The 10,712-nt window shown below is 38.8% G+C and overlaps 1 protein-coding gene and 1 long non-coding RNA gene across 3 annotated transcripts in view; one reads left to right on the top strand and one right to left on the bottom strand.

Moving 5' to 3' along the window:
- The window catches only part of LOC118598856, a 7,684-nt gene extending 3,880 nt beyond the window's left edge, over positions 1 to 3,804 (bottom strand). The window contains exon 1 of the long non-coding RNA XR_004948039.1: positions 3,691 to 3,804. This is a non-coding gene — a long non-coding RNA (uncharacterized LOC118598856). The remainder of the gene's footprint in view (positions 1 to 3,690) is intronic.
- Positions 1,511 to 10,712, top strand: part of pkp3a (plakophilin 3a) — an 18,133-nt gene continuing 8,931 nt past the window's right edge. The window contains exons 1-6 of one of the 2 annotated variants that reach the window (XM_024281755.2): positions 1,511 to 1,659; positions 3,887 to 4,064; positions 7,327 to 7,421; positions 7,751 to 8,472; positions 8,955 to 9,078; positions 10,465 to 10,669. In XM_024281755.2, the coding sequence (XP_024137523.1) occupies positions 1,657 to 1,659; positions 3,887 to 4,064; positions 7,327 to 7,421; positions 7,751 to 8,472; positions 8,955 to 9,078; positions 10,465 to 10,669 (1,327 nt within the window). In that variant the 5' untranslated portion in view covers positions 1,511 to 1,656. Of the gene's footprint in view, positions 1,660 to 3,681; positions 4,065 to 7,326; positions 7,422 to 7,750; positions 8,473 to 8,954; positions 9,079 to 10,464; positions 10,670 to 10,712 lie in introns of those variants that run through there. The other variant, XM_024281754.2, reaches the window with a different exon arrangement.

The raw sequence follows: 10,712 nt of genomic DNA, 5'->3' as shown, positions 1-10,712 counted from the left end.
GGGGGGGGGGGGGGGGGGGGTCACCTCTTGCACCGCCTTTTTGCTAATTCCTATGGAATTATATTTACAGAAATAATCCTGCTTGCTGACAGGACAAAAACATAATCCCTCTTCTTAGGTTACAGACAACACTGCAGCAAAAAACATGTGAATTCAGTTTTTTACTTGTTGGACACAAGAAATCCGTGAAATACAAGTTTGTCCCAAAAAAGTTAATTATTGTTAGTTTTTTTTTTATCATTTCCGACTCAAACTTTACAGTTTTTTTCTGATATATATATATATATATATATATATATATATATATATATATTCTGTGACATAAAAAAAACAATCTAGTAAAAATTATTTTAGTGTTAAAGCTTCTTAAGACTGGAACAATCTTCCTTTATCTTTACGATCCATTACATCTTTGTCATTGTTTAGAAAGTCTCTGTTAATTCATGTAAACAAACTTTGTTTTTAAATTCAAAATATTTCATTTGTTAATTTTTCTATGTGAACTTTTTGTTTCCTTGTTTTTTCAGTTCTCATAGATGTGTTCGCTCATGTTTTTTTAAATGTTGTGTTAGGTAGGGGTTGATTTTGAGAGCCTGTTTATGTGTGTTATGTGTACTTAATTTCAATTTACACTGTTTTGTTTTTTAATTTTTTTTAATACTCTACTCTGTCATCTGTTTTCTGATTTTAATGGAGGACCCTCTTGAAAACGAGTCGTTGCATCTCAAGAGTCTTATCCTCTAATCTTACTTCGAATGTGCAAATAAAATAAAATTGGATTTGGAAAAACAGCAAGGAATATTTTAGAGTTTTTAAGACAAATACTTTAATCATCATGGTTTAGATCTTACTTTAAAGTTTGGCCTTTACTAAAATATGTTAAATAATCGTCTTTGGCAGACATGTCCAAAGTCTGGGTAAATGCGGCCCACATTAAATCAACTATTTCTGGTCTACAAATATGAAATTCAATTAATTTGACCAAAATGTAGTATTTAGTCACAATAAAATTATCATTTAATAATTAATTTGCATTTAGAAGGGTTCAAAGAATGTAGGCCCTCAACAAATCTTTGTAAAATGTTTGGACACCCCAGCTTTAAGGATTTATTTGTAGTTGAAGATTGAATGAATACAAATGTTGAAGAAAACTTCACATTCATGTTATTTCTGCACGTGTTCACACCCCTCTTCATTCAGCATGTCGATGCACAGACAGGTGAAGTCATTTCAGACAAACTGATGAGCGCCGGTGGGTTCAGGGAGAGTCTGGAAAAACGGCTGATCGCTCATCATCTGTTCTACCGGCGAAGTCAATTTTGAATCATAACGAGAACTAAAGCCCCACAAACATTCCAGTGAAAGAGAAGAGTCATTTCACAAAAAGCATATGACAAACGCAGATTTTACTCCCAGAAAACCCGTTTCACTTTTTGGGAGGCAGCATGGAGTCACTGCTGCTCCTCTCCCTCCTCCTTCAGCACACCCTATAGTGTCATTCCTACTTTGAGTCATCTCTTTGTCTTGTGTAGGTAAGAGTTTTAATTTCAGGGCGGTGACTGATTGAAACGTTTAATATTCTGCAACTCCTGTCAGTCTGGAGCAGAGCACGAAGAGAACTTCAGTGGAAGACATCAGCACTCATTCTCAGAGATTATGGTGAGTAAAGTTGGATATTTGTGCTAAAGTTTTTATTGCAAGTTAGATTAAAACAGTGAAATTTAATTTTTTTTTCCTGAATTTACTCACTTGTAAAACATCGTTCTTGATTCCTTTTATTCCTTAAATTAATTTTATTTGGACATTTTTTGAATTGTTGTGGTCCACCTTAAGACTGGAAGGTCATGAGTTCAAATCCAGGTTAAATTGACTTGAAAACTGGGACCCAGTCGGCATTAAGTGGTTGGATTGGGGAGTAAAAACGGTTTCTGAGTGCGTTTAGCTCTTCCAGGCGATGAGCCAAAAGCGGAGAACAAGTTAAACACACCTAGATCAGTGACAACTATTAGCTTTACAATTTTCAATCGCTTTTCAATCATCGTGTTTCTTTTAATATTTTTTCTCATTTAAATCACTCTTAAAACAGCTGGAATTGACTGTGTTTAAAGAAAAAGTTCCTCTGCTCTCTTTTACGGAACAAAGTACCTATAAAAATCTTTATTTTTATGTCATTAATACTTTTTTCCTTCTGTTATTGCAACGTTTTGGTAAAGTTTTCCTGTCATGGTGCGTGACAATAAATTGTTGCTAAGCCTTAAAACAAACAAAGTAGAAGAAACTAAGGTGTAGCTCCACTTAATTACAGAGTGCAGTTATGCCACTCCTTTTTTACTGTCATGCAGTCCTCATAATTCACAAACTAACTAAATACCTACTTAGTTATGGCAGACATCTTTGACTAACTAAACTCACAACTGTATACTATTTAAAAATAAAGGAAAGTATGAAAGCACCATAACTTTTCAAATAGGATCTATTGTTTCATTTTGCTTTTTATTGATTAAATAATCTTTAAACAATTTATTGGCCAAATAAACAGAATTGGTTCATATATATTCCCAAAAATGTAGAGTAAATATTGAAATCGGCTGATTAGGAGACAGTAGAAAGGAAGTTTTGTTTAACTTCTGTTACCATGGTAGTATGTTTGTTGCACCGGTTGAGCAATCTTCCTCAGTATAATCCAATAAAAGCAGCACTTTTGACTGACAACGGAAGTTTTGGATTGTATATACTGCAGGGGAGAAGGGGATCGTCGTAAAAAATTAAACAGAAAGAGGAACAAATCAGTGTCGTCGTTGTAAATTCCTGTTTCTATGCATTCGTCTTTCAACATCATTAGGTTTTAACAAGAACATGAGTAACTCCTTATCTTCTGTGGGAAAAGTGATAACATTGTTAGAGTGTGATGGTATTAAAAAATGCGTTCACTTATTTAAGCGGAAAGCGTGGAGGTGTGATCTGACGTCTGATCACGGGGTGACTCACTACTGAGATGTTTGAGGACTTGTTTTATCTTGTGGGAAAAGGATCTGAACCCGTCTCACTTGGGTTATTGTGAATGAAAGATTCTTAACCCTTTAAATCGTCGTCGGTGACACCTAAACACAAAATCTTTAACATATTGTAAATGTTCAACTTGATCAACGTTATTCCAGTAAATTTTGAAGGAGAAAAGCGGCTTTTCTCCTTCAAAATTTACTGGAATGACGTTGATCGTGCTCACAGTTGAAAAATTACAGTAAATCAAAGAACTTAAACACTGTTTTCATTGGAAAAAATGATCAGAAATTCTTCAAAAGTTTAAGATTAAAGCCAGAATGAACTCACTTTTAATAACAGATTTAAATAAAACATTTTAAAATAGTCTCAAGTATGGTTGTTTGGGGAAAATAATTTACAAAAAAGGGGGGAAAAAGTGATGTTGACCTTTCTTGACCTTTGAGGTATGGCTTCCTGGATTATAAGGTGCAATGTTTAAAAGATCCTGGATGTAGCCCATAAACTGTCTCTAGAAACATGACATTATCTAACCAAATCAGTGACTCACGTTCTCAGTAAACGTAAAACAACATAGATTTTATTCCCTTTCTCTTTTCTTATTGTTTATTTATTCATCATTTCGTTTCCAAGAACAACTCACCTGTGTGAATCAGTTAAAAGTCTTATCAGTCAAAGGGGCTGGCTCACCTGTGGGCCAGGTATGGTTGTTCCTGGAGACTCCACCCCCTGTGGGTCTTGCAGCTCTGCGCGCTCTGGGGCGGCCGCCCTCCACTCGGAATTGCCACGACGCAGACAGAGCGCGGACAACTTTGGCACAACGCAGACAGGGAAGCTCACACGCGCCACCATGAGTACCACGAACGTCTTTTTGTCTGCCTTGCAGCCCCACAGCGCGTCCACCACCTACGCCCTCCCGTCTGACATTCGCATCGGGAACGGGGGCGCGCTGACCGACGACGAAGCCAAGGCGCGCCGCGTCCAGGAGCAGATCAAGCTGAAACTCGCGGAGAAGTCCACGCTTCCGCGACAGAATGGAAAGGCCTCACAGCACCCCATGTCAGGTAAATATCGACAGATTGTTCAAATGGGAGGTAATAGTTGACAGAACGCCAGGGGCTAGTGCGCTGCTGGTGAAAGGTGGAACTAGAAGCAGTTCAGGGCAGGAACAGGTGCTGATATCATCATATGACCACAGTCCAAATCCTGTAGATGATTACATGTCTGCGCAGACTAATCCTGTCAGTGAAATAAAGTTTGGGAATCATGTGATTCAGCACAAAAAAACCCAAAAAGTCATTGGTTTGTGATTGAACAACTGCTGTGGCTATTTAAGCTTATCCTCAAAGAGTCCTTTTGCTTAAGCACAACACAGGTGAGTCAGGTGTTCCACCTGGGTGTGGGAGAGGGCGTGGCTCTTTTGAACTCTTGTCCCAGCTGGATTCTTGTAGATTTTGTTCTCCTGGGCTCATCTGGATGCTTCAAGAAATGTCCCGAAGCAGGAGAAAGCCTGCAGAGTGTCATGTCTCTGCTGCGGCTGCATATGAACGCCTGTTAATGTGTAACAGGTCTTAACAAGTGCTGCTTTTATGAACTCACCTGATAGCAGGGCGAAGGTGAGAGGGATTGGGTTTCAGACCTTATTCAGCTTAAAGGAGATGTGGGCAGTCTGGGAGATGACAATGGAGCAGCTGTTGGAAAAATGACGGGACATTCTGGGCTCCACGCTGGATTGTTTTGGTGAAATGAAGGAGGGATTTTGATGGTTTGCAGTCAAAGAGCTGAGTGTGGGAAATCTGTCGCCGACTGAAACTTGTGCGGCGGCTTTTTTTGGAGACATTCCTTTAGGTCGTTTAAGTCAACCGACCTGTAGAAGGAAAAGCAGACAGAATTTACACCCATCTTTTGTTTATTTGACCTCTTAGTGTTGTTTTGTTGCAGCACCAAGAAGAAAAACTTCTTTTTTTTTTCTTTTTTAACTCACTCTTCTAGTTTAACTTTCCCAGAGGCGCTGATGTTGCCTGTCTCAACAGGCAAGCATGCTGTCGGAGCAGATTTTAAAAAACGCAAACGTACATAGAAACACATCTGCTTTTTTTCTGCATCCATTAGACTTGTCTTGTTTTACTCTGGGGTGTGGTTGGAGGAGTAAAATGGATGCACCACTGTGACAACTTATCAGTTGTCCTTTGAGCAGAAGAAAAAAAACATGGCTGCTGGTTTGAGTGGTTTGTGGTTTTTTGGGAATCTTCATAAAGAAGAGAGGGCTGGTTTCTCATGAGGAAAACAAAACGCCCAAGAGTACTGCAAGAATTTAGCTAAATAATCAGTCACTACAACCTTTAAAAACTTATTTCTAGCCATTATATTCAAGGAAAACTATGAAAGTAATAAAAACATATTTAATGATATGAACAAGTTAATCAAAAGTATTTTGGGGGGATTGTTAGTGTTCTCTGATGTTTGCTGATAGGTGTGTTTGAGTGTTTTAAATCTGAGTCACTCCACAAACTGACTTGAGTGGACTTTGGAGTTAAACCTTTGGAGTTTGCCAAATATCAAACAAGTGTCAGAAATCATAAGATAAATGTGGCTTTGAGGCAGCGGAATGTGGCGTTATGTACAAAACAAACACAACCAAAGGCTTGAAAGGCCATATTAACAGTTAAAACAACAAGATGTGACAAGATCGATTAGAGGACTTACTGAAAATGATCTTCATGTACTGAAAGTCTAGTTCTGGGTATCGCTGCCCAACACCTCTTGATTTCTAGGACATCATTTTTAAAACTTATATACATTTATTTGTCAAATGTTCCTTCTAGAACTAACTTTAGTTTAAAAAAACTGTTTCTAGTTATTTAAGATAAGCAAAGATTTAACATTTTTTTAAATTAATTTACAAATTCCATCCGTCCATCTTTCAAACCAGCTTTTTAGGTTGCTGGAGCCTATCCCAGCCACCACCTAAAGGACAATTTAGAGCAGGGGTGTCAAACTCAATCGCACAGGAGGCCAAAATCCAAAACACACCGAACGCCGAACAGGATAAACATTTATTGAACACTAAAACTACATTTTTAAAACTTTAAAAAAGTAATTTTTAACATAACTATGAATAATAAAAAGGGAGGAATATTATTCCAGAATAAATCAACTTTAAATAACTTTCAATATTTTCCTCTCCATTAAATTATATTTTGTCAAAATTATACTAGTGAGAAATAAGCACAATTAATACCATTAATACCAATAAAATAAAATGATCTCCAGGGCCGGATCCGGCCCCTGGGCCTTGACTTTGTCACATGCAATTTAGTCACCAAATAACCTATGAAACATGTTTTAAGACTGCGGGAGGAAGCCAGGTGTATGAGGAGAACATGGTTACAGAAAGGATGTGAACCGGGTCGAGACCAGCAGCCTCTAAATTACTAAATTAAAAATGTATTGAAAACTGTACGTTCTACGTTTGAATGTTCAGGCTTCGTCTGAACATTCACTAAATATTTAGGTCAACTTTCAGTCATGTGATATGTATGTCATTTTAAGGGCAATGGAATAGTTTCATATACACAACAAACAAAACACTTACAGCACAATGCACACTATACCATTATAAGACAAAGGCGGGTCTTCCCTTAAAAAACACCTTCACTGATCTTTTCACCATGACATAATTCTAAACAACTACATATATCCACTTTCACAAGCTCCCACAGCTGTGTCGATCTTCCTGACATGTATTAAATGTCTCTTTACATCTGAAATTGGCCGACTTTTCAATGCCTGCTTCATCTGTACTTTGTGTACTTTATCTCTAGCACACTGCAGGAAATGACGGGTTGTAAAATTCCAACATTCTCTGGCATCTGATCGGAAACTTAATTGCACCCGCAGTCGCAGAGTATAATTAACGCGGTTCTGTTGCAACATTTTGGGGTTTAGAATTTTTTCCTGTACACAAACTTGTGCTTTAGGTTCCTTCTTTTGTATCTCTTCTTTGCCTCATGCTGAGTGACCCTTCCCTATAAATAGGCTAATTTGGAATGAGAGCAAAACCTAGACATTTTTCTGTGTGCTGAAAGAGTCTTTGTGTCTCCAATGAAAATGGTTCTCAAAGAGACGGGTAACCTGAGCTACCCCTCCGTGCGGCTGGTCAGGTACTGCTACCTCAGACACTGAGAACACACTGTACTATACTTAAAAGTATCTGATTTTATATTGTTTCATTAAACTATTTAAAGGGTGGATTTTTTATTTAAGGAGTTAGTTACTCTTTTTACCAAATACAATGAAGTCATGAGGCTTTTGTGCTTTTCTCAGACTATGGCGGCTCCTCCACCATGAAATACAGCACCTACAGCCCAGGCGGCTTCACCTCAAAGTCATCCTTGATGTACAGCGGCTCCAGGACAATGGTGGGTATACATGTCAAAGCCTGGTTGTTGGATGAGCGGCTTTTCTAGTTATCGCAGGATACGAGTCATTGCTCTTGCTGACCTGGTCATGAAGGACGCAACTCGTGTGGTATTTCACAATTGGCTGTGATCAGATCGGTGCTGATTTTCAAGTCCACCCTTGAAATTCCTTCTTTTAGTGCTTTAAATAGAGACATTGTGTGTCACTCATGTATTAATGTTCAAGTCACTGAGTTGTGCTGTGATGCAACCAGTGAATCCACGCGTACAGTTGATTGCATCACACTGAGTAATTGAGCTTTCAATCTGAGATGTTTGTTCTTCCTCAGGGTCCTCGCATATCCCAGCGGGCAGATTTCAGCTCCCGGTCTTCAGGCCCGGCCATTGCTCAGTTTCAAAGGATGAGTGTTGGTAGTGGAGTTGGTGGTGGAGTTGGAGGTGGAGTTGCAGGTGGGGGTGGGGGATACTACATAGAAGACGGCAGAATGGGTTTTTCCCAAGGAAGCATGAGACAACAGAATCGAATAGAACCAGATACAGTGTCTGTGCACTCGATGCGACAAATGGGGGGCAACTGGATGTATGACGACGACGACGCTGGAAGCTTGATATCTGAACGCGACTCCACCGTGCAACGCCAGTTCACTCAAAGTGCCGTCAACGGCTACAGCACCCAGATGAGGCAAGGCACCATGAACCAGATGGCACCTATGCCACGATCTTTAAGCGGCACTATTTACTCAAATGGAGGAATGTCAGGGGGAGGGACAGAGTTCATTCAGCAGCAGCATTCCTTCAAAGGCCCGGCATTCCGTACTATCAGCAGGATTGCAAACAGAAACCGAATGAGTGTTGGTTCGATGTCTGGGAACCAGATGTCCTCAAGTGCCAGCAGCTTTGGGAGAGACAAAATGGACGGAGGGTTTTTAGTTCAGGGTAGTTCCCAGGGAAATCTGAACATGTTTCGCCAAAGCACCTTGCCCCGTTCCATGTCCATTAAAAGCCTCCAAAGCGTTGGAAGAGGTGTGGACGTCTTTGATGAGCAGATGGGGTAAGTTAAGACCATCGCAAGTAATGTATATATGTAATATGTTAATCTGAAGCACTGGGGATACATACGTGTTACTATGGGGTCTAAACATTTTTAATTTAATCTTTTTATAACCTCTAAATTGTCAGGGTTCTCATAATCATGGCGGGTCATTTTGTTTATGTAGAGTTTCTTGCTGAAATGGATGTGTTGCAATTGTCATCTGCGGGAGGGTTTCATGGGAGGAGTGTGGGTTTCCTAAGAGGATGTCACAGCAGCAGGACTGGTTTGGGTGTGGCACCTCAGTTTGAGGCCTTGCATTTTACACATCCCTCAGCGAGCGATTATGTTTAATGGGTCTGCAGAACACTGTGGGATTTGAATCAAATTAAGGCACATGGGACAAATCAGGTGTGCACTTCGGTGGCTGCTGTCACCCGAAATATACATTATGTTCCTAATTCAGGCAGGAACAATAACCCACTTTTGTTTTCCTTTGGCAGGCTCAGCGGTATGGACATATACACAGCAGTGGACAACATCAGATCAGGAGATCCTGAACTTCAGATACTTGGGGCTGCATGGATACAGCATCAATGTTTCAACAGTAATGAGGCAAAAGTTGAGGTAATTAATAAATTCTGACATTATAGCCCTTTACATGTTCAAAAATACCCTAACCAGTCAGAACAGATTCTTTGGAGCCAAAAGGAAGATGATAAAATAGTTCTTTGCTGCAGTGTTCCCTGCATTAGTCACCTCTGTGTTATGTTTTTAGGATAATACCCTGCTTGGAACATTACTCTTTTATCAGAGTAGTAAATACAGGGACGACTTTTGGCCAATTAGTTTACCTGAGTGTAATCCTGGGAGGAGTAAGGAGGAATCTTTCTGCGGGTCATCATGACTTTTCTAAGTTAAGCTGCTTCAAGACATTTGCTAATTTTCTGCAAAGAAAAAATATTTTTAAAAATAGTAATGTTCATATAAAAAGCTTGATCCTACATCATGTGTCAAAGCCAAATTATCTGGGTCTCTAGATCATTTTATCTTATTGTTATTAATGCCCCAATTTAATCTTGCGCTTATATAATTTTGACAAAATATATTTTTATTGAGAGTAAAATATTGAAAGTTATTTAAGGTTAAAGTTGATTTATTCTGGAATATATTCCTGAATTTATATTATTCATAAGTATGTTAAAAAGTCATGGATTTAAATAAAACAAAATAATTCTGCTAGCTTTTTGGACTATTTTGGCACATGCTGAGACTTTTAGGCTATTTTGGAGTTCAGCTAATATTTCAGCTACATGCTAGCTGTTTTGGCTAATGTATGCTTTTTTTTTTAGTTTTTTAGGTTGTTTTGGAGTTTGGCTAATATTTCAGCTACATGCTCGCCATTTTGGCTAATTTAGGCTTTTTTTTTCATTTTTATGCTGTTTTGGAGTTTAGCTAATATTTCAACTACATGCTAGCGGTTTTGGCTAATTTAGACTTTTTTCCATGTTTATGCTATTTTGGAGTTTGGCTAATATTTCAGTTACATGCTAGCCGTTTAGCCTAATTTAGGTTTTTTTTTTGTCTTTTTTGAGGCTAATTTGGAATTTAGCTAATATTTCAGCTAGCTATTAGCTTCAGCATTTTCAGCTATCAGCTTCAGCATTTTTAACTATTAATTTCAGCATCTTGCTATCAACACTAGCATCTTTAGCAGCCACATTCAGCTTACAGCATCCACACTAGCGTTATTGCAGGTAATGCCATATTATTCATGCCATAAGTTACAGTTTCATAGTTTTACAAATTTTGTTAAAGTCTTTAATAAATGTTTACCCTGTTTGGCCCGTGACCTAAGGTGTGTTTTGGCTCCCTGTCCTACATTGTTTAACAGACATGCATGCCTCTGATTTACTACATGAATTAAATGGACATTTTTTTTTTCTGGTAATAAAGCTGATAAAGTGTCTTAACCTGATTTATTATTATTATTATTATTTTGTACGCTTGTAGGTACGGGATCAGGGTGCAATAGGGGATCTGGTGAACCTTTTCAACAGCGATGACCCGGTTGTGCGACGTTATGCCACTGGTGCAGCACGCAACCTCATCTATAAGAACATGGAAAACAAGACGGTCCTGGTTGAAAAGAGTGGCATTTCTGAGCTGGTCAAGGCACTGGGAGAGAATGACGATGAGCTCCGCAAAAATATTACAGGTATGAAAAAAGAGCCAACATAAACTCAATCTTCTCCATTTGA

This window comes from Oryzias melastigma, linkage group LG6, assembly GCF_002922805.2.
Source record: "Oryzias melastigma strain HK-1 linkage group LG6, ASM292280v2, whole genome shotgun sequence".
Taxonomy (NCBI): Eukaryota; Metazoa; Chordata; class Actinopteri; order Beloniformes; family Adrianichthyidae; genus Oryzias; species Oryzias melastigma.
The sequence above is the reverse complement of the archived record's forward strand: the minus strand, read 5'-3'. Positions and strand labels throughout refer to the sequence as shown.